The 24479-nt window shown below is 42.3% G+C and overlaps 1 protein-coding gene across 7 annotated transcripts in view; it reads right to left on the reverse strand.

Moving 5' to 3' along the window:
* The window catches only part of CNOT1 (CCR4-NOT transcription complex subunit 1), a 90465-nt gene that overhangs the window by 43377 nt on the left and 22609 nt on the right, over positions 1–24479 (reverse strand). For all 7 annotated transcript variants that reach the window (XM_062175833.1, XM_062175831.1, XM_062175835.1 and 4 more), the window contains exons 3-16: positions 19363–19470; positions 18733–18831; positions 17669–17737; positions 17525–17579; positions 16333–16536; positions 14577–14745; positions 11604–11730; positions 11373–11483; positions 10510–10680; positions 9694–9821; positions 7513–7753; positions 4461–4580; positions 3642–3764; positions 3311–3462 (exon numbers count right to left, since the gene is read on the reverse strand). In XM_062175833.1, coding sequence (XP_062031817.1) covers positions 3311–3462; positions 3642–3764; positions 4461–4580; positions 7513–7753; positions 9694–9821; positions 10510–10680; positions 11373–11483; positions 11604–11730; positions 14577–14745; positions 16333–16536; positions 17525–17579; positions 17669–17737; positions 18733–18831; positions 19363–19470 — 1877 coding nt within the window. The remainder of the gene's footprint in view (positions 1–3310; positions 3463–3641; positions 3765–4460; positions 4581–7512; positions 7754–9693; positions 9822–10509; positions 10681–11372; positions 11484–11603; positions 11731–14576; positions 14746–16332; positions 16537–17524; positions 17580–17668; positions 17738–18732; positions 18832–19362; positions 19471–24479) is intronic.

Below are 24479 nucleotides of genomic sequence, written 5' to 3' on the forward strand. Positions count from 1 at the left end.
CTGACCCACTTTCCTTCAGTGGAGAAGCTGGATGTTAAGGTACTAGACTGACAACCTGGATGCTAGCATCCAAAATCTAATCTCTCCCTTTCTTTTACCCAAATCTTTGTATTTTATTTACTTGAAAGGCACAGTCACACAGAGAGAGAAGGAGAGATACAAAGATCTTTCATCTGACGGTTCACTCCCCAAATGGCCACAAAACAGCCAAGGGCTTGGCCAGGCTAATGCCACAAACCAGGAGCTTCTCCCACTTGGGTGCAGGGGCCCAAGCAGTTGAGCCATCCTCTGCTACATTCCCAGGTGCACTGTATTTATTTATCTGAAAGACAGTTACACATGCTCACACGCACGCGCGCTCTCTCTCTCTCACACACACACACACACAGGGCACATGGGTGGGAAGGGGTGTTGATTGACTGATTTTGATTTTCCATCCACTGCTTCACTCCTCCAAAGGGCTGCAATGGTCAGGGCTAGACTAGGCTGAAGCCAATAGCCTGAAACTCCATCTAAATCGTTCATGTGGGTGCTAAGGTCTAGGAATTTGAGCTACCTTCTGCTTTCCCAGATGCATCATTAGCAGGGAGCTGGATTGGAAGTGGAGTAGTCAGAACTCAAACTGGTGCCCATATGGGATGCTGGTGTTGCAGGCAGGAGTTTAACCAGCTGTGCCACAACATCAGCCCCTAGCTCTAGTTCTTGATTAGAGTTTCCTTCCAGGGGCAGGCATAGTGTGTGCAGCAGATAAATCTGCTGCCTGCAGTGTTTGCATCCCATATGCGCATCAGTTTGAATCCTGGTTGCTCCACTTACAATGCAGCTTGCTAGTATGGCCTGGGAAAGCAGCAGAGGATGGCCCAAATCCTTGGGCCCCCATACCCACATGGGAGACCCAGAAGAAGCTCCTGGCTCCTAGCTTTGTATCGAACCAGCTCCAGCCACAGCAGCCATTTGGGGAGTGAACCAGTGGATGGAACACCTCCTTCTCTGCCTCTCCTTCTCCCTCTGTAACTCTTCCAAATAAATAAATAAATATTAAAAAAAAAAAAAGACTTCCTGCCAATTCAGGTCCTAGGATGCAGTGATGGCTCCACCAATTAAATTCTTTTCACCCACTTTGGAAACCTAGATAGAGTTCCCAATGCCAGGCCTCCTGGCTATATTTAATATTAGGAATGAAACCAGCATGAGGGAGCTCTTTCTCTATTATCAGTTCAAAAAACGTTGACAAACTACATTGATCAAAGGGGGGCAGAGACGGGGGTGGGGGGCAAATTCACACAATTAGGAATTGAAAGAGAATATTACAACCAATCTTATTAAAATAGCTATAAGTACGTGAATAATTGAAAAATTACTAGAAATATACAAATTACAAAATCTCACTCAAAAAAAATAGAAAATCTGGCCGGCGCCGTGGCTCAACAGGCTAATCCTCCGCCTTGCGGCGCCGGCACACCGGGTTCTAGTCCCGGTCAGGGCACCGATCCTGTCCCGGTTGCCCCTCTTCCAGGCCAGCTCTCTGCTGTGGCCAGGGAGTGCAGTGGAGGATGGCCCAAGTGCTTGGGCTCTGCACCCCATGGGAGACCAGGAGAAGCACCTGGCTCCTGCCATCGGAACAGCGCGGTGCGCCGGCCGCAGCGCGCTACCGCGGCGGCCATTGGAGGGTGAACCAACGGCAAAAGGAAGACCTTTCTTTCTGTCTCTCTCTCACTGTCCACTCTGCCTGTCAAAAAAAAAAAAAAAAAATAGAAAATCTGAACAGATCTGTAATAGTGAATTAGTAATCAAAAAACCACTCACAATATAAAGTCCAGAACTAGGCGGCTTCACTGATGAATTATACCAAGCATTTAAAAATGTAAAACCAATCCTTCTCACAAAAACTAGAACAGAGTACTCATCAACTTATTCAATGAATCTATTACTATACTAATATCTCAACGAGGTAAACACTAGAAAACCACTAAGAATATCCCTCAAGAATACAGACGCAAGGGTCTGGCATTGTGGCATAGTGGATAAAGCCACCACCTGCAATGCTGGCATCCCATATGGGCACTGCTTCTGATCCAGTTCCTTGATGAAGGCTTTGGAAAAGCAGTGGAAGATGGTCCGAGTGCTTTGGCCCTTGCACCCATGTGGGAGGCCAGGAAGATCCTGGCTCTGAGCTTCAGTCTGGCCCAGCCCTGGCTGTTGCAGCCACTCAGGAAGTACAGCAGCGGATGAAAGATCTCTTTCTGCCCCTCTTACTCTGTAACTCTGCCTTTCAAATAAACAAATCTTAAAGGGCAGGGGCCGGGGGTGGGGGCACAGGGCTGTGGCTTAGCGGGTAAAGCTAGCCACCCACAGTGCCAGCATCCCATATGGGTGCCGGTTTGAATACTGGCTGCTCCACTTCCATGAAGCTCTCTGCTATAGCCTGGAAAAGCAGTAAAAGATGGCCCAAGTCCTTGGGTCCCTATACCCGGATGGGAGATTCAGAAGAAGCTCCTGGCTTTTGGCTTCCTATAGGCCCGCTTTGGGCCGTTGCTGCCACGTGGGAAGTGAAACAGCGGATGGAAGACCGAGCTCTCTTTCTCTGTAACTCTGCCTTTCAAATAAACAAATGAATCTTTAAAAACAAACAAAAAGGTCCAGAGATAATCCATATATCTTGGGGAAAAAAAAAATTTTTTTTTGACAGAGTTAGACAGTGGGGGGGGGGGGGGAGAGAGAGAGAGAGAGAAAGGTCTTCCTTTTTTTCCGTTGGTTCACCCCCCAAATGGCTGCTATGGCCAGCATGCTGCACCATTCCAAAGCCAGTGGTCAGGTGCTTCCTCCTGGTCTCCCATGTGGGTGCAGGGCCCAAGCACTTGGGCCAACCTGCACTGCACTCCTGGGCCACAGCAGAGAGCTGGCCTGGAAGAAGAGCAATCAGGACAGACCCCAGCACCCCAACTGGGGCTAGAACCCGGGGTACTGACGCCGCAGGCGGAGGATTAGCCTAGTGAGCCGCGGTGACGGCTAGGACAACTGAAGACAATTCAAAACAGAAACTAGTTACTAGCAACAAATGGTCTCAGGCCACCTGAATATCCATATGCAAAAGAATGGATTTTGTTCCCTATCACAGGGCACATACAAAAAATATTAATGTAAACAGATCCCCTATATACTTTTGTAGTTCAATACACTGGGGATAAAAATTGCCAGATAAAAACTGCTGTCAAGTTCAATCAATGCTAACTTTTTGAAATCAGTAATTCATCCATATAATACAATTCCCTTTATTCAATATAGTCATTTCTTAGCATATTTTTCTTACCCTGCACAAGCCTGTAGACAGGCCAACATTGTTGCCAAAGTTTCTGGAGGGAGTTGGGCACTTTTGGGCTGGTCTTTCTCTGGGGCAAGTCCACCCAAAATAGAAGGGCACCGTCTCTTTAAAAAAGTCATACAAGCCTGGATAAATGGCTCCTAAAAAACAAAACATGTCTAAGATTTGAAACTGCTTCAGATTAAGGACAACTACTAAGTGCCATGAACAAAATCTAAAATAAACTTTCATTGCCATTTTATGAAATCATTCCTTTTGCAATTTTAGAAGGAGAAAAAACACATTTTAAACAAGAAATAAATTAACAAAACCTGCTTACCCCATGCTCTCGAATTTTATCTGTGAGCCACTTGTCAAGTTTGAGGTATTCACGACGTGAAGCAAGTGCAGCAAGGTCAATAACAAAGGCAAACGGAGTACCATTTAGCAGCATTGACAAGGCCTACACAAAGAGAATATCCGGAAAGAGTAGAGCAAGCAAGTATGTTTCTGGCATACTTTGTGTTTTCCACTATTCACAGAAGTCTACATCAAACATTCTGTAGTATTTCCCTGGTGAAATTATCTGAAACTTCTCGGTGCAATTTAGTGGTGGTAAGACCTCACCTAAAGTAAGATCACATTTTTTCTACCTTCAAAATAAACATGTTATCATCTGATATTGCCACAAAACTAAACCTAGAATAGAGCAATGCTGAAAGTGTAATTATCTTTTCCCACTTTATGAGAATCTAAATGCAGATTTCTTCTCACATAAGCAAAACCAATACTAACACATCTGGTGATAAATGATATCTAATCAGACTGTCAGAAGATTCTACTGAAATAAATGTACTGAAGGGGAAAAACATATGCAGTTGCTCCAAAAATATTTTTTACAAATTATTTCTCAAAAAGCTCAATTATTACTTACTTTTAAAAAGCTCTGCAAAACATGGAACAATCAAAAATGAAAGAAAACATTTTTACACATCTAAAACCGCTTCTCCTTTCCATCTTGTTCAAACTACCAGGCAAAATTCTACGTCTCAACCCACATTATCTAGCAGTAATTAATGTGCATTATTCCCAAGGCATCTGTTACATAAAAACTTGTTTTTCTTAATGAGCCAGTATCATCCTGTCTCTATGAACTCACCTTCAAGTCCTGGGCCACATCAAGTATTCGAGACAATTTGGCCTGATCGTACTGTTCCCCTCTCATGTACCATTCTGCCATTGCATGCATGATAAGTTGGCGAATTGAGGGAGACTGTCCCTAAGAAAAAAGAGGGGAGAAATATTTTTTTATTTATTTGAAAGGCATAGTTACCAGGAGGCAAAGGCAGAACGAGAGAGAGAGATCTTCCATCTGTTGGTCATTCCCTAAATGGCCCTGATGGCCATGGCTGGGGCAGACTGAAGCCAATAGCTTCTTCCAGGTCTCCAATGTGGATGCAGGGGTCAAAGTACTTATGCTATCCCCTGCTGCTTTCCCAGTGACATTAGCAGGGAAAGAGAGCTGGATTCGAAGTGGAGCAGCAAGGACTCAAACTGGTGCCCATGTGAGATGCTTACACTGCAGGCAGAAGCTGTACCTGCTACACCACAGTGCTTGCTTTAAGGGGGAGAACTTAATGGCAATACTACAAAACATTCAGATAGGTGCTGTTAGAAATGCCCACCTCATTTTACTTGTGACAATTATGTAAACAGTAGATATACTTATGTAGGCATTAACTTCAGGTCTCGAATACTTTTAAAGATTTTATTTTTATTTATTTGAGAGACAGAGTTATAGACAGTGAGAGGGAGAGACAGAGAGAAAAAGGTCTTCATTCTGTTGGTTCACCCCCCAAATGGCCACTATGGCCTGAGCTGAGCCAATCTGAAAGCAGGAGCCAGGAGTTTCTTCCAGTCTCCCACACCAGTGCAGGGGCCCAAGGATTTAGGCCATCTTCTACTGCTTTCCCAGGTCATAGTGGAGAGCTGGATTGGAAGAGGAGCAGCCAGGACCAAAACCGGTGTCCATACGGGATGCCAACACCGCAGGCAGATTAACCTACTGCGTCACCACACCGGCCCATAGATTAACAGACCAATTCATTTGAAAGGCAGAGTGAGAGAGAAAGAAGATTCTCCATCCTAATTCCCTTCCTAAATGGCCTCAATCAGGCTGTTAAGCCAGGCCAAATCCACAAGCTAGAAACCCCATCTGGGTCTCTCACATGAGTGGCACCAGGAAGCTGGATAAGAAGCAGAGAAATCACTACTGAAACTGGCATGGGATGCCTATGTCATAATCAGTGGATCAACTCACTGTTCCACAATGCCAGTCCCCCAACCCCTATATTATGGGGATGTGGTGTTTGTACACACATTCTAAATCTAGCTATTTCCACATACAGGAATGGTTATTTTATTTCAAAATTATTCAATTTTTTTAAAGCCAGCAGATAGCCAGGCACCAACAACTGAACTAAGAGCTTATAGCTGAATGATATAACCAGTTGAACCTCAGGAACATTTGTCACAGAAGTGACAACAAGGCAATTAGCTGCAATTATATCTACCTCACACTGCAGTCAGACACAATTCCATTCAGCATGCCCTTTCCATCTCACAGCTATACTGAGGAAGACATAAACAATGCCTCAAGTTACGATGCTTAGTTAAATATGGGCTTAAATATTTTTCAATAATTGAATGTACTGAGGATATGAGGGAAAAGGTACCTAAATCCACTGGTGGTGGGAATGCAAACTGGTAAAACCACTATGGAAGACAGCTTAGAAATACCTCAGAAATCTGAATATACTCCTACCACACAACCCAGCCATCCCACTGCTGGGAATTTACCAAAGCGAAATGACATCAGCAAATAAGAGTTATCTGCACTTCCATGTTTACTGCAGCTCAATTCACAATAGCTAAGACGTTGAATCAACCTAAATGCCGTCAACAGAAAACTGGATAAAGAAATCATGGGATATGTACTTTATGGAATGCTAAATGGTAGTTTAAAAAAAAATCTGGTCATTTGCAACAAAATGTATGAATCTGGAAAAAAAAATAATACTCAGTGAAATAAGCAAGTCAGAAATGGACAAATACCATATGTTTTCCCTGATCTGTGACAACTGACATAGCACCTAAAAAGAAATCTGTAGAAGTGAAATTGACACTATGAAAAGCAATGACTTGATCAGCCCTTTGTCTTGACTGTCAAGGAACAGTTTATTATTTTCTTTTTCTACTTAATACCATTGATCAAACTCTTAACATAGACTTAGGGGCCAGCGTTGTGGTGCAGTGGGTTAATGCCCTGGCCTGAAGTGCCGGCATCCCATATGGGTGCCGGTTTGAGACACGGCTGCTCTACTTCCTGTTCAGCTCTCTGTTATGGCCCGGGATAGCAGTGGAAGATGGCCCAAGTCCTTGGGCCCCTGCACCCACGTGGGAGACCTTGAAGAAGCTCCTGGCTCCTGGCTTCGGATTGGCACAGCTCCAGCCGTTGTGGCCATCTGGAGAGTGAACCATCAGATGGAAGACCTCTCTCTCTCTCTCTACCTCTCCTCTCTCTGCGTAACTCTTTCAAATAAATAAATCTTTAAAAAAAAATCATATAATTATTCATAGGTGTATAAATCCAACTGAAAATAGATACCGGTAAAAAATAAGAGTGGGAATAAGAGAAGGATGGAATTCTAGGGTCTTGACTTCAGTCTCACTCTGCCCCGGTTATACAGGCATACAAGAAGTCTACCAGTGAATAGATGATCTCTGTCTCTGTACCTTTCAAATAAAATAAAAGATAATAGTAGAAAACTATGTATATAATATGCTATATGCATATTGCTTCTATGATAGTACGGTAGTATTTTTTATTTATTTTCATGTTATTTGAAAGGCAGAAAGAGGGTTAACAAACAGAAGGAGATCTTCCATCCTGCCTACAGGATAAATATTTACCATATTGGTGCCCTGGCAGAGCTATGAAAATACTGAATTAAAAAAATTTTTTTCTCATCTCTCTGCTCTTTAATATTTTATACTTTAATGCCAACATGATCCTAAAAGATAAAACAAGTTTGTTTTTTGACAGTATAATTTCTCCAGAAACATACACAATTCAGATGAACAACAAGTGTCTTTGGTTGACAAGAATTTCAATTATTTAGATCAAGACAGAATAAACAGACATGTCTTACCTGCCCATGCCATGCATAGTGCAAAATAATAGCAGAGTTAGGATGATTTCCAAGGAAAATTGGCATCAGCGTGGAGATAAGTTCATGGCGCAAAGTGTGCCAAGAAGTGTTGATTTGTAATAAGGCCAATACCAGCATGTCTGGGCAGTGTTTGATAGGGAAGCTGAAAAGCTGTTTGACTTGCTCATACTGCCCAACTTCTGCAAGCCTCAGCAGAGATTCAATCAAATCCAAGCTCTTCCTAAAGAACAGAAGAAAGGTGTTCAATGAAATCCTGAGTATATAAAATTCATTTCAATGTGACACCTTATTTTGAAAAAGCAATCAGAACAAACCAAGTTGCTAACATGTTTTAATATTTAAAGATACTTTAACAGTTATACTTAACAGTCATACTTTAACAGTTATCTCAAGCATAATTATGCTACAATACTTCTACACTAATTACAAAGGCAGTGCAAATAAACAGGCAATAACTGATGCTATGACAAACTGAACAGTTGTGAATTCACGAATCTTTCCAATTCCAGATAGCAAAGATCTTTATAATAGGATATACACTAAGTAGACATAACTTATATTCCAAAAATAACCTTAACATTTACTTCGATAATGCAAAGTTGCAAATAGGTACTCTATCTTCATGAGATGCAAATCTTAAGCCCACAGTATCACCTATCAATTATTCTTACTCAAGAAGTTAAATCTGATTCACATAAATCAAGCATCAAGATGTTAACTCAACCCGTACTCCACAAGAAAACATGGGGACAGAGAACAAGTTGAAACCAAGAGAAAACAGATAAGCCAGTAACATAAGCAGACTAAAGGGCAACTAATATATTGAAACCAAAAAAAAAAAAGGCAAAAGAGAAATTTTAAATATATATATAGTTTGTGGATTTCGTTGAGAATCTCAGTCAGAAAATTATTAAGCGGGGGCAAGCACTGTGGTACTGTATGGTAAACCACCAACTGAGGCACAACATCCCGTATCAGAGCAGGATGTTCAAGTTCTGCTTCCAACTCAGCTTGATGCTACTGGCTAGGTAGGAAGCAGATGACGGTTTTAGAACTTGGATTCGTGCCGCCCAAATGAAAGACCTGAGTGAAATTCCTAACTCCAAGATTTGGGCTGGCATTTTCCAGCTATTGTGGGCATTTGAGGAATAAAGCAGTGACCTCTCTGTCACTCTAACTTACAAATAAACAAATCTTATACACTAAAAAACACGAAGTGAAGGACCTTTTATTTTATTTTTTAATTTTTATTTATTTATTTTTGACATGCAGAGTGGACAGTGAGAGAGACAGAGAGAAAGGTCTTCCTTTTTCCGTTGGTTCACCCCCCAATGGCCGCCGTAGCCGGCGCACTGCGGCCAGAGCACCGCGCTGATCCAAAGCCAGGAGCCAGGTGCTTCTCTTGGTCTCCCATGCGGGTGCAGGGCCCAAGCACTTGGACCATCCTCAACTGCCCTCCCGGACCACAGCAGAGAGCTGGACTGGAAGAGGAGCAACTGGGACAGAATCCGGCGCTCCAACCAGGACTAGAAACCGGGGTACCAGCGCCGCAGAGGATTAGCCTATTGAGTCATGGCACCGGCCTGAAGGACCTTTTTTTAAGCCAATTGAATCTAGACAACTGTATCAAGGAACATATTTATGCAATGTGACAATGATATTTTTTTTTAACTTATTTAAAAGGCAGAGTTACAGAGAAGGCAAACACAGTGAGCCATCATCCATCCAAATAGCCACAATGGCTGGGGCTGTAGCAGGCCTAAACCAGTAACCAGGAACTCCATCTGGGTCTCCCACATGGGTACAGGGGAAACTCAAGCACTTACGCTGCAGTGTGTAGGTTAAACCTCCGCCTGTGGTGCTGGTATCCTGTATGTGCACCAGTTCAAGTCCCAACTGCTCCCTTTTCTATCCAGCTCCCTGCTATGGCCTAAGAAACCAGTGGAAGATGGCCCAAGTCCTAAGACCCTGCACCCACGTGAGAGAAAGAAGCTCCTGGCTCCTGGCTTCAGATCAGCCCAGCTTTGGCATCTGCAGCCATTTGAGGAGCAAACCAGCAGGTGGAAAACCTCTCTGTCTCTCTCTCTGTATGTAACTCTGCGTCCCAAATAAATGGATGAATCTTTAAAAAGAAAGAAAGGCTAGAGTAAGACGGCTTACCATGTGGCAATTTCTCGATTGTCATCCTCTGGTGGTGCTTTCAGGATATCAGTGGCAACAGTATGACAGGGATAGTCAGCAAAACAGAAGATCTCTGGATTTATTAGGGAATGCTGAATGAAAGAAAGCTGGAACAAAAGAAAAACATCTTTACTGCCACAAATTATTGAGAATGCTATAAAAATTCACTAGGCTTAATCTCAACCTTAATGTTATAAGAAAGGCAGTTTACCTACACAAATCAGGTATTTGCCCTTGAAAAAAGTCAAACAATTGACACAGGAAAAAAGAACAATAATGAAACGGCCTTGGAAGAAAACAGCTTGACTACCAGACCTCAAAAGGATCTATACGAATCAAATTCTACTGTTTAAGACTATATCGGGCCAGCGCCGCGGCTCAATAGAATAATCTTCCGCCTTGCGGCGCCGGCACACCAGATTCTAGTCCCGGTTAGGGCACCGGATTCTGTCCCGGTTGCCCCTCTTCCAGGCCAGCTCTCTGCTGTGACCCAGGAAGGCAGTGGAGGATGGCCCAAGTGCTTGGGCCCTGCACCCCATGGGAGACCAGGATAAGCACCTGGCTCCTGCCTTCGGATCAGCGCGGTGCGCCGGCCTCGGCGGCCATTGGAGGGTGAACCAATGGCAAAGGAAGACCTTTCTCTCTGCCTCTCTCTCTCACTGTCCACTCTGTCAAAAATAAAAAAAAAAAAAAATTAAAAATAAAAAAAGACTATCAACCAGTGAGTAGATAGCACTACATAACAAAGCAGCTTTTGTTTTTCTCCCCTTTTATGGCTAAATACCATTCACTTACCTGGCCTTCTGCATGTTTCCAAGGTCTATATATGAGGTCTACTGGGAAGACTTCCATACCTAAACCTCTTTGAATGCCATAAACCACATTATGAAGCCCTTTACTGTCACGAATTTGAAATCCAGGATGGTCCAGTTCATAAGTTACTTCCTTGAAATTCAAACTCGGGTTCTAAAAAGCACAAAAACATTTTAAAACATGATAAACAGTATTGTGTTATGTGTGTAATTTTAAAAAGAAAAAAGTACTTTCATCTTCTTGACAGTCCAAATGAGAAACACAGAGGTATCTTACATCTGTTGTTTCATTCCCCCAAAATCTGCAACAGCCAGGCCGGGCCAGGCCAAAGACAGGAGCCTGGAACACAAGCTGTTCTTCCACATGGGTGGTCGTGACTCAACTGCTTAAGCAGTTGATGCCTGGTACAGGCCAGGTACTTCGTTTGTTAAAATCTGCTTTTCAGGGCTGGCACTGTGGCATAACAGGTTAAGCTGTCACCTGCAATGCCAGCATCCCATGTGTGGGCTGATTGGAGTCCTGGCTGCTCCACTTCACATCCAGCTCCCTGCTAATGAGCCTGAGAAAGCAGCAGAGTATGACCCAAATATTTGAACCCCTGAACCCATGTGGGAGAACTGGAGTAAGTCCCTGGCCAGATTTAAGCCTGGTCCAGCCCTGGCCGTTACAGGTGATTGGGGAGTGAACCAGCAGATGGAAGATCTCTGTCTCTATCTGTCTGTCCATCTGTCTCTCCCTCTAACTCTGCCCTTCAAATAAATAAGATAATTTAAGAAAAAAAAAAAATCTTTTCTTGGGCTATATCACACCAATATCATGAATCAAAAAGCCCTGCATGTACTCACCAGTTCTTTGAGAACATCAATCAAGACTTCTACATTCCATGTATGTGCCTGTGCTCCATCACTTTTATCTTTTCCATCACTCCAGATCCCACTGCCAGGAGCAGAGATGCTCTGTAGAAGAAAAATTTGATGTGTTTAGCTCTGGTGGAACAATCTTACTGTAAATTAATAAATAAGATAAAGAGAACAATACATTAAACTCAACTTATAAAACAGCTGAATTCAACACACCTGTAATGGGATACCATCTGTTAATCCTGAATGAGTTCGAGCCATCATTCCCAAAACCCTTGCAACCTGGGCAGCTGTAACTTCCCGAACACCAAACTGCATGATTATATTGCGACATTCTTCAACACTGAAATAGAAATGTAATTTCAGAAAATGTGACCAACTCAATATCAAAATTAAGAAATGATAATTAAACCTTGTATGAAATCCCTACTTTTACAAACATATAGGCAGAATAGTAGGCTTTCCTTCTTACATATACAGTTATAAAATCAAAATCATGAATAAAGAAAATTTCAATTTTAAATGATCAGACAAAAAAAGGAGATATTTTCCTAAACAAAGTAAACCTCAACCCTTGGTATCAACTGACTTTTTAAAAATTACTTATTTGAAAGAATTACAGAGAGAGGTAGAGAGAGAGAGAGGTGGGGGGGGAGGGGGTCCCTTCCATCAACTGGTTCACTACCCAAATGGTCACCAACGGCTGGAGCTGAGCCGATCCGAGTCAGGAACCAGGAACCAGGAGCTTCTTCCACGTCTCCCACATGGGTGCAGAGGCCCAAGGACTTGGGCCACCTTCCACTGCTTTCCCAGGCCACAGCAAAGAACTGAATCAGATGCTGGTGCTTCAAGTCGGGGCTTTAACCTGCTGCGCCACAGTAGCAGCTGCCAAATAAGATTTTAACAACTGGGCCAGCACTATGGTGTAGCAGGTACTGGCACTGGTTCGAGTAACAACTGCTACAGGTAGACACTGGTTCAAGACATAGCTACTCCCTGCTAATGAGCCTGGGAAAACATCGGAAGAGGGCCCAAGTGTTTGGACCCCTGTACTCAAATGGTAGACCAGGAAGAAGTTCATGGCACCTGGCCTCACTGGCCTACTCCTGGCAACTGTAGCCATTTGGGGAGAGAACCAACAGATGGAAGATCTCTCTATCTCTTCCTCTCTCTCCATAACTCTGCCTTTCAAATAAGTAAAATAAATCTTAAAAAAAAATTAACACTCAAGTTATTTAGATTATTCTGGCATGTACAAAGCCTTGAAAATGCATCCTAATCTTTTTGCTTTGCATCTTAAAAGTATAACAAAATCAACATTAGTGTATATGCTAGGTACACATATACTCACAAACATACTTTTCAAATATAAGTAGGAATATGCCTTCTATGTTTAAAACACTGAATGTCCAATCCCTAGGCTGGGGTGCCAGCATCACATATGAACACAGGTTCAAGTCTCAAACTGCTCTACTTCCTATCCAGCTCTCTGCTGTGGACTGGGAAAGCAGAAGATGGCCCAAGTCCCTGGGCCCCTGCACCCAGGTGGGAATACTGAAAGAAGCTCCAGGCTCCTGGCTTCAGATCAGCCAAGCTCCGATTGTTGTGGCCATTTGGGGAGTGAACCAGCAATCAGACAGACTCTCTCTCTCTGCCTCTCTCTAACTTTGCCTTTCAAATAAATAAATGAATTAAAAAAAAAAAAAAACACTGAATGTTATACCTAAAGTCAAGCAGAGTATATTAATGCCCTTAATAACTTACATACAGAAAAATATCAGTAATCCTAAAATTATTTAAAAGACTAACATTAATAATCCACTGTATTAATTTTAAGCTCTGACAGAGCAAAATTATTTCCTTTAGTGTTCCTTGGCAGGTAAGAAAAATATGAAAGGGCAGGGTACACAAGTCTCAAGGAATTAAGTTGGCAGGCTATAAAGGCAAGGTGAGTAAATTAGATAAAAAGTAAAATGAGAAAAGGTCAATAAACATTTCCCTCAAAAACTAAAACATGCCTGTTATGGCTATGAATGAGCTGAGAAACTGATAGGGACAGGGATATAAATATCTAATCTACAGAGTATTTATAGCTGCCACCAACACTAATATGTGGAAAATTAAAATTTACAAGGGGTGGGCACAGTAGCACAGTAAGCTTAATATGTCCACATCCCATACTGGAATACTAACTCAAGTCCCAGTTGCTCCACTTCTAATCCTTCTTCCTGCTGATACAATCCTAGAAGCAGATGATGGCTCATGTGTTTGGGCTGACTTTGGCCTGGCCTGTCCCAGCCCTGGCTGTTGCAGGCATTTGGGAAAAGAACCAATGGATGAAAGTGCACTCTGGTTCTCTCTCTCTTGAGGGAAGCTTGCTAACACTCTCTTGCCTTTCAATCAGAAGAAAATAAACGTTTTTAAAAAGATTTTTTTAAAGAATGTATTTATTAGGGCAGGCACTGTGGCGTAGCAAGTAAAGCGGCAGCCTACAGTGCAGGCATCCCACATGGGTGCCAGTTCAAGTCCCAGCTGCACCATTTCCAATCCAGCTCTCTGCTATGGCCTGGGAAAGCAGTTTAAGATGGCCTGAGTCCTTGGGTCTCTGCATCTACATGGGAAGACCTGAAGGAAGCTCCAGCCTCCTGGCTTCAGATCAGCGCAGCTCCGGCCGTTTCAGTCATCTGGGGAATGAAGACCTCTCTCTCTCCCTCTCTGTAACTCTGCCTTTCAAATAAACAAATAAATCTTTTTTTTTAAATGTACTTATTTGAAAGGCAAAAAAGAGAGGAATAGACAGCAAAAGAGGTCTTCTACCTGCTGGCTTGCTCCCAAAATAACTTCAACAAACCAGGTCTGGGACAGGCTGAAGCTAGAAGCCAGGAACTCCATCCAGGTCTCCAACGTGTGTGACAGTTACCCAAATATTTTGGCTATCTCCTGCTGCCTTCCCAGACACAATTAGAAGGAGATTGGAAGGCAGGCAAAGTTGTCAGGACATGAACCGTGCTCTTAGAGGAGATACGGGCGTTGAAAGTAGTGGCTTAATCTGCTACACCAAAACACTAGCACCTCAAAAAACATTTTAAAAATAAAGCAAAAATCCTGAGAATCTTAGAAACTTAATGTTAAGAATTCCACCATTCTTGGCACAAGAATAAGCATTAAGTTAAATGTCGTATGACCAACCTTGCACAAAAGCCATAGCCCACTTCTTGCATGAAATCAGCCAAAGAGCTCTCCATCATGGTTTTAGCTACCCCTCCAGAATCAGGCAGGATCCTGTCCATTAGAATGTCCCGTTTTTCAGGGTATAAAAGTGGTGCAAGCACCACAGGACAGCGTTCTTGAGGAAAATCTGAGGGAAGAAAAAGATTACAACTAGTACACTAATAAACAAATCTCTCAGAACTAATCAAACCAAATTTTTCCACAGAAATTTAAATTCAAAGGCAAAGCTTATTCAATTTTCTCCATTTTGCTGGACTGTTATGACTTCACAAATTCAAATCCAAATCACTAAATCTTAAAAACTGCTTATTCAATTACTTTTGGGCCGGCGCCGTGGCTTAACAGGCTAATCCTCTGCCTTGCGGCGCCGACACACCGGGTTCTAGTCCCGGTCGGGGCACCGGATTCTATCCAGGTTGCCCCTCTTCCAGGCCAGCTCTCTGCTATGGCCCGGGAAGGCAGTGGAGGATGGCCCAAGTCCTTGGGCCCTGCACCCGCATGGGAGACCAGGAGAAGCACCTGGCTCCTGGCTTCGGATCAGCACAATGTGCCAGCCGCGGCGGCCATTGGAGGGTGAACCAACAGCAAAAAAGAAGACCTTTCTCTCTGTCTCTCTATCCACTCTGCCTGTCCAAAAAAAAAAAAAATTGCTTATTCAATTACTTTTAACTTTTTCTATTAGTATCTCAGTATCTGCAGATGAATTCACTCCTAATTATTGCTTTCAATTTTCACAGCAAGGCTATCATTTCCCATACACACAAGCACCAGAAACAATCAGAGTATCTGAGTCTATTTCATTGACAACTGGTAAGTTTCCCATCACATAGAAAATTAACACATTTTAAAAGTAACATTAGGAAGTAAACAATAACTGAGAACATTAATACACGAACACACATTTGGTTTTGAATAGGTATCTCCCAAAAATGAGGACAAGAAGAATGAAGAATGACAACAATGGAACAGATTTAGCTTTACAATGCCAATACTCAAGGAGGTAATGGGGGTATATATCAAAGGTGACAAAATGTTTTGAAAACAGCACGACACTATAATGTAGTCTCTCTACTAAGGAGGGAAAACTGCACAGAAATATGCTAAGTTTATCCGTGATTATACTAATATAAAAAGATCACTAGTGAATTTACCTTCCTTTTATGCATTTTCTGTAGTGAGCCTTATCACTTCCATATTTTAAACTATAAAGTCTCTTCCTTAGAAATTATAAACATTAAAACAGGAAGCTGGCGCCGTGGCTCAACAGGCTAATCCTCCGCCTAGCGGCACCAGCACACTGGGTTCTAGTCCTGGTCCAGGCACCGGATTCTGTCCCGGTTGCCCCTCTTCCAGGCCAGCTCTCTGCTGTGGCCCGGGAGTGCAGTGGAGGATGGCCCAAGTACTTGGACCCTGCACTCCATGGGAGACCAGGAGAAGCACCTGGCTCCTGGCTTCAGATCAGCGAGATGCGCTGGCCGCAGCGGCCATTGGAGGGTGAACCAAAGGCAAAAGGAAGACCTTTCTCTCTGTCTCTCTCTCACTATCCACTCTTCCTGTCAAAAATATTAAAATTAACAAAATAAAATAAAAGATTTTAAAAAAAAAATTAAAACAGGAATGTAAATCACTGTCTTCACTTATATACTAACACACTTTGGTCACATGTTTATGATTACCCAAGGAAATAATCTATTATGACAAGTATTTCCTTTACCTCTGCGCAGTGTCTTCAGAAATGCGTCTATCTGTTCCTGTCCAACCCCAAAGGCTCCCTTCTGCCCAAAAAGGAGATGGGAGAGGAGGAGGTGTAGAACCTCTATTGCTATATCTTGGAAGCCACCTTCTTGATTTCCACTGACGTCTGCGTCAATGTAGGAACGCAGAAGATCCGGAAGCTTCTGTTTGATAAACTGGGCAGCTGAAGTAAACCAAAAATTACAGGTTATTTTTGCACAACAGCAAAAAGTCACATACTGTCAAAATATGGATGATACCCTTTTCATTCAACAACTCAACCTTTACCACTTCAATGCTTTCATTCTTAGCTCTAGAAATAAATTGCCAAGGATTAAGGGAAAGGCAAATGGAGTTGTTCAACAGGACAATTTTATTTTGAAACACAAAAAGCTCCAGGGGCAGGGATTAAGTTCCCACTTGGGATGTCCACATCCCACATCACAATGCCAATTCTAGTTCCAGCTTCTCTGCTTCATTCAGCCTCCTGCTAATGATGTGGGAAGCAGCAGATAATATCCCAAGTAAATGGGTTCTAGCCACCCACATCTGAGAACCTGGTTGGGAATTCCTGGCTCCCAGGTTTTGGCCTGGCTCAAGCCCAGCTGTTGCAGGCCTTTGGGCAATGATCAGTAGATGAATGATATCTCTTTCTCTCTATAAATCTTTCAAGTAAATAAACTTTTTTTTTTTTTTTTTTTAGTTCCCAAGATGTCATACAGCAATGTGAATATAGACAATACTAAGTAACTATATGCTTAAAAATGATTATGAGCTGGAGTAGTATGTGTTTAGTCTAGCAATTAGGACATGCTTATCCCACATTAGAGTTAGGATTCCTGACTTTGGCTCCTGAATCCGACTTCCTGCAAATGCAAAAGCCTGGGAGACAGCCGCAATGTCTCAAGTGATTCCCTGCCATCCACGTGGGAGACCTAGATTGAGTTCTTGGCTCCCAGTATTACCTTCTATCCCAACTGCTGTGTGTGGCTGGGGAAGTGAACCAATGGGTAGGAGCTATTTGTTACTGTCTGTCCTCCTCTTTTTTACCTCTCAAATAAAAATTTTTAAAGGAAAACAATTAAACAAAACATGGTGACACAAGATTCAAAAGTGCATGTGTTTTAAAGAGTCTCACTTCAACACAGATTTTTAAGGGAAAAAGGACTTACCAAAACCTCTGAGATCTGAACTTGAAGAATTCAAGAGGGCAAGGCCAAAAATTACCTGAAACAAGCAGTAGTTGGATTGACCAAAGTGTTCAAATTGCTGTTTTTAAATTCTAGTTTTGCTTGCACTTTTCTGAATTTACTTACCTCTTGCACTTTGCTTAACTTGAGAACTTTACTCAGCTGGGCAAATAAGTGGGGTGCAGGCTTTAAACTCTGAAATGAACCAAATTTTACTTTAAATCATCATCTCAATTTTGAAAGTTGTTTAAAGAATCTGTTCACTCAACTATGTATGAATGACATGGTTTTACTGTCAAATGAACTGCTTTAATTTTGTTAGTAGCTCAAAAGACATCCCAGAGCACCTATTAGAAATTTTGAAATTAACACATAATATTGGGGTCATACTGTGACACAGCAGGTTAACCTAATGCTTTCGACACCAGCATCCTATACTGGAGCTCTAATTTCAATCCAACTCCCCGTTAATGTGCTTGAGAAACTAGCAAGAAAACAGCCCAAGTACTTCGCCCCTTGCCATCCATGTGGGAAGCCCAGATGGAGTTACAGCCTCTTGGCTTCAGCCTGGCCCAGTGCCAGTTGTCACAGCCATTTGCGTAGTGAACCAGTCAATGGAAGATATCGTGTGTGTGTGTGTGTGTGTGTGTGTGTGTGTGTGAGAGAGAGAGAGAGAGAGAGAGAGAGAGAGAGAGAGAGAGAGAGAAACTCCGTCAAATAAATATACAAATCTTTTTTAAAAAGACATGATATTATGAAATCACAGCATAGGGCCTTTTAAAAAAGCCTAACAAGAGATCACATTACTAGGATTAATAAAGTAATACCGGCCGGCGCCGTGGCTCAACAGGCTAATCCTCCGCCTTGTGGCGCCGGCACACCGGGTTCTAGTCCCGGTCGGGGAACCGATCCTGTCCCGGTTGCCCCTCTTCCAGGCCAGCTCTCTGCTGTGGCCAGGGAGTGCAGTGGAGGATGGCCCAAGTGCTTGGGCTCTGCACCCCATGGGAGACCAGGAGAAGCACCTGGCTCCTGCCATCGGAACAGCGCGGTGCGCCGGCCGCAGCGCGCTACCGCGGCGGCCATTGGAGGGTGAACCAACGGCAAAAGGAAGACCTTTCTCTCTGTCTCTCTCTCACTGTCCACTCTGCCTGTCAAAAAAAATAAAAATAAAAAAATAAAGTAATACCAACCTTCTGATAGTGCAAAGGATTATCAATGGCATAGGACAGCGTCGAGATAAAGTTTGGCTTTGTAATCAGCGACGCACACTCCTGAATCAGAAACTGAGTCTTTAAAAATAAAAAATGAATTTATTAATCAATAACCATCAGCTCACCCAAATGGAAGCAGAGATTCTTAGAATACTGAAGTACTATATTCATTTATTATTTATTATCAACATCAGCTCATTTAAAATCCCATTAAACCACTTACAGTCTATTGGCAACTGTTAAACCAAAACTTTCACAAAATAGGGCCAATTGAGAAAAGTACTGCAGCAAAGAACTATGATCAGATTGAGAATCAAGTCATAGCCTCAATCCAGAACATATGCTCTCCTCCCTGCCTTAAGCACTTGTAAAGCAAGATAGCCTCACTCCTTCTCCCTTCAGGCAGGACCAACTCTAACTTAACTATAATGGTCTGCCACAAGGCAAAAAAGGGAAAGACAGGAAAAGGGTAATACCATTTAGCCACTCAGATAAGGTCTTTATGGATGCTGTTTTGTATTTATGGTTTGCTACATACACCATGTTCAAAATTCCAATTGACTGAACAACAAAATCTAAATGGACATTTTCTCTATAAGCTCCAAATACCTGATGGAAATCTTTGCCACTACTTTTACCATCGCCACTGAAATCCACATGCGAAAATAGGCAGCGTAATAAATGCCTGTCTGCCTCAGGACCGTGCCGATTCACAATCTAAAAAGAACAGAAATATTAAATATAAGCAGGATTTAAGGGTTGGGGAAGAGGGCATTAAGTGATTTTTAAAAAATTCAACCTCTAGAGCAAAATTCCAGGTTATATTCATTGTTCATTCTGAAATTAGAATTACTGAATTAGAGGTATATTTCATAATGAAAAATCTAGACAAGTTATAGTCTCTAACACAAAGGATAAAAATTAAAACTATGAACTTCGGTGAACATTTACAGCCAAAAACATCAAATAGCATAAGCAATGTATATTAAGAATACAAAGCGACAATTTTACATTGCTTGCTTTCTCTCTGCTAATACAACTATGACAATAAATAGCCTTTATGGCCAGCCCTACCAACAATTATACCTTGCTTCAGAAATTCAAATGCTGCTCTTGAGCTTCATTTAGTATCTTGGTGTTCCTAAATTTATCAATGTTTACATCTGCTATCCCCCCTAGCGCAAAGCTCCAAATAACTATAGATGGTTTCCTCTCCCACGGTGAAGCCTCTGTAATAACCATCTCTAAAATACGTCCATCACCTCTTAATCCTGCTTTTTCTACATACCTCTTACCACTATCCAATCATTTCTGCTTACTGTTAAGTTGCAACCTGTGAAGTTGTATCAACTTCTGTACATTAGTATAGAAGAGCAATTAGCCCATTGCTATATACAGAGTAACTACGTTTATTAAATGTCACATGAATAAACAAAATAAATATTTAACTACCTACTTCTGGCAATATATCCTACTGGGCTTCCATGGTTTTATCTTGGTCAACTCTGCCAAAATCTGTCCCCAAGGACAAGGCAGATGCTTAAAATAGACTTCACAAGGATAAGCTTCAATAGTCTATTCAACAGTCTATGACTCTAGACCTGACTCTAAAGTCCATACTCTTCCTGTACTATAATTATGTTAAAGCTGGCTACATCATTTATCTATTTTCCCCATCGAGGAAAATGAGAATTAAAGAAGACCACTGTTCCCTAGGCATCTGGAAGTTAGAATATATGTCAGCAGACAATGAGTAAGAGTATCTATCCTGGGGCCAGCATTGTGGCATGGCACATTAAGCAGGCATTCCATGTGGGTAGAGGTTCCAGGCCCAGCTGCTCTACTTAAGTCCCAGCTCCCTGCTAACGCACCTGGGAAAGAAATGAAGAATGGCCCAAGTGCTTGGTCCTCTGCCATCCACGTGGGAGATCCAGATGAATCACCTGGCTCTTAGTTTTAGCCTGGCCTAGTCACAGCCATTGCAGCAATTTGGGTAGTGAACCAGTAGATGGAAGATTTCCGTCTACCCCAACCCTCCACCTCTATATCTTTCAAACTAATAAAATAAATCCTTAGGGGATTAGGAATATCTGCATCTCTAAAGATTATTGTGAACGACTGCATAATGCACTGCATTTGAGGGATCCTATCACTGCTTAAATTACAAAACTGCAAGAACTGTCCTGTGCTATCCCCTAAAATGTAGAAAACATTTTTTATTTTTTTTTTAAGATTTATTTATTTGTTTGAAAGCCAGAGTTACAGAGAGGCAGACGCAGAGACGTCCTCTATCTGCTGGTTCACTCCCCAAATGGCTGCAATGGCCGGAGCTGGGCTGATCCAAAGCCAGGAGCCTCGAGCTTCTTCCACATCTCCCAAGTGGGTGCAGGGGCCCAGGCACTTGGGCCATCTTCCATCGCTTTCTCAGGCCATTAGCAGAGAGCTGGATTGGAAGTGGAACAGCCAGGACTTGAACCAGTGCCCATATGGGATGCTGGCACTGCAGGCAGCAGCTATACCCACTAAACCACAGTGCCTGCGCCGAACACATTTTTAAACGTTCATTTATTTGACAGGCCAAGTGACAGAGAGAAAGAGACAGAAAAAGATCTTCCATCTGTTTGTTCTCTCCCTAAATGTCTGAAAAAGCTCAAGGTGAGCCAGGCTAAAATCACAAGGCTGACCTCCATCCACATCTCCCACGTGTATGACAAGGGCCCAAGTTACACGGACTATCTTCTACTGCTTTACCAGGTAAATTAGCAGGAAGCTGGATAGAAAGCCAAGCAGCTAGACTCAAAAAGGCACTCCGGTTCAGAATTCTGGAGTTCCAAGTGGTGGCTTACCCCACTGCACCATAATGCAGACCCTGAACATATTTTCTTAAAGAGGCAATTCAAATTATGAATAGAATTACCAATGACTTAACCAGATCTCCTCAAAAGCACAATCTGGCCCAACAAACTGTTGCCTAGTACATGCAAGGCACTAACCTGGGTGTCTTAAATGTAGCACATTTGATGGGTTCCAAACTCTCACCAAGTGAAGCAGGCATTTAGCCAACTGATTAGCTGGCATATATTCCACATCAGAGTACCTGGGTTCAATTCCTGGTTGTTGCTCAAGTTCCTACCAATATGGGAGAACTTGAGTTCTCAGCTCCCAGCTTCAGCTATCCAGCTCCAGCACAGTTCCCTCCTTTAAGACATTTGGGAGCCAACCAACATACAGAAATGTACTCATTCTCTGACTCTAAAAAAAAAAGTAAAATATTCAAACTGTCTTTATGGGAACTGGGGGAAGGGAGGGAACCTTAATGTGATCAAACTTCTAAATTTGGCTATCAATTTACAGAAAACACAAGAGATACAGGGACATGTTAAATATCACTCTTGGGAGTTGCTGCTGTACAGGTTAACCTGCTGCTTTCAACACCCACATTGCATATGACTGTGCAGATCCAACTTCCCGCAAATATACCTGGAAAGGCTGCAGAGGATGGCCCAAGTAGTTGGGCCCCTACCACTCACTCACATAGGAGACCTAATTGAAGATCTTGGCTCCTGACTTCTGCTTAGTGCAGATATAGCTGTGGCAGCCATGTGAAGAGTGAATCAGTTGGGGTTGGCGCTGTGGTGCAGCGGGTTAATGCCCTGGCCTGAAGTGCCGGCATCCCATATGGGCACCGGTTCGAGACCCGGCTGCTCCACTTCTGATCCAGCTCTCTGCTATGGCCTGGGAAAGCAGCAGAAGATGGCCCAAGTCCTTGGGCCCCTGCACCCACGTGGGAGACCTTGAAGAAGCTCCTGGCTCCAGATCGGCACAGTTCTAGCCATTGCGGCCAAATGGGGAATGAACCATCGGACAGAAGAACTCTCTCTCTCTGTAACTCTTTCAAATAAATAAATCAATCTTTAAAAAAAAAAAAAAAAGTGAAGCAGTCAATAAAAGATCTTTCTTTTTGTCACACTTTGCCTTTCAAATATATAAATAAAAAAAATCATTTTATGAAAAGCCATTCTAGGGATGTAATCAGTGAAAGACTGGATAAACAATCTGATTTCTTCAATAAAGTAACCATAAAAAAATAGGGAGGGACAGGGCCTGCGCTGTGGCACAGATTAATCCTCTGCCTGCAGCATCAGCATCCTGTACGGTTGTTGGTGCTAGTCCCGGCTGCTCCTCTTCCAATCCAGCTCTCTGCGATGGACTGGGAAAGCAATGGAAGATAGCCCAAGAGTCTGGGACCCTGCACCCACATAGGAGACCCGGAAGAAGCTCCTGGCTTCAGATCAGCCCAACTCAGGCCATTGCAGCCATTTAAGGAGTAAAACTACAGATGGAAGACCTCTCTGTGTGTCTCTCTCTGTCTGTAACTTTACCTCTCAAATAAAATCTTTGTAAAAAAAAAAAAAATAATAAAAAATATATAGGGAGGGAAGACTGGATTTTACAGAAATTTAGTAAGATCTAATACGTCAGGTTAGTTTTATTTGGATCATTAATTCAAGCCAACTGCTAAAATATTTTTTAACATAAGGCAAGGTGGTTTTGTGGAATTTGATGTTTAGTAATTACTGTTTTGTAAAAAAAAAAAAAAAACTAGAGAAATAAATGAAATTATGTCTGAGATCTGCTTGAAAACAATTGAGAGGAATGAGTTAAATGAAAATAACTTTAGCTATGACTAAAATGAAACTAGACAGATGCCTGTGTTTTGATGCAGTGGATTAAACCATTAGCATGTCCTATCAGAGTGCAGGTTTGAGTTCTGGCTGCTCTGCTTCAGATCCAGCTCTTTGCTAATGCACCAGATTAGCTAATGCACAAGGATGGTCCAAGTACTTGGACCCCTGTCACTCATGTATGAGACCTAGATGAAGTTTTGGCTTCTGCCTAACCCACTCCTAGCCACTGTGGTCATTTGGGGAGTGAATCAGCAGATAGATGATGTGTCTCTGTCTCTTTGCCTTTCATACAAATCTTTAAAAAAAAAAAAAAAAACTTATGCAGTACAATTAATCAAAGCCATTTCAAATAAATAAACTCCATAAGCATACATTCCTGTAGATATTTCAAACTACCACTAAAACAAAACTATTTGAAAAGAAAAAAGTCACAAACATGATAATTCCAAAAATTAAGATTATACATTAGTAGGGCCGGCATTGTGGCACAGCAGGTTAAAGCCCATATGGGTACTGGTTCGTACCCCGGCTGCTTCACTTCCCATCAGTTCTCTGCTAATTTGCCTGGGAGATCAATGAAGATGTCCCAAGTCCTTGGGCCCCTGCACCCATGTGGGAGAAGCGGATGCAGTTCCATGCTCCTGGCCTTGGCCTAGCCCAGCCCTGGCTGCTGCAGTCATTTGGGGAGTGAACCAACAGATTGAGGATCTCTCTCTTCAGCTCTGCCTTTCAAATGAGTAATTCTTAAAAAAACAAAATTACCCATTACAACAAAATTATCCAACAGAACAGCTGTTCAAGGTTACATTTTCTAGGAATATTTCCTACAAATATACTAGCAGAAACATGTAAGAAATGATCTAATAGCACTAATGAGAGGAAAAAAAATTTTACCAGCCTAATGTTATTATCAATTATGTTAAAGCATTCCTTATCCAAACAATGGCTTACTATGCTGCCATGAAGAATGGACAAGCTCCTCATATATGTATAAGAACTATTTCCAACATATGTTAAGTTTAAAAAAAAAAAGTATAT

This window comes from Lepus europaeus, chromosome 19 (assembly GCF_033115175.1).
Source record: "Lepus europaeus isolate LE1 chromosome 19, mLepTim1.pri, whole genome shotgun sequence".
Taxonomy (NCBI): Eukaryota; Metazoa; Chordata; class Mammalia; order Lagomorpha; family Leporidae; genus Lepus; species Lepus europaeus.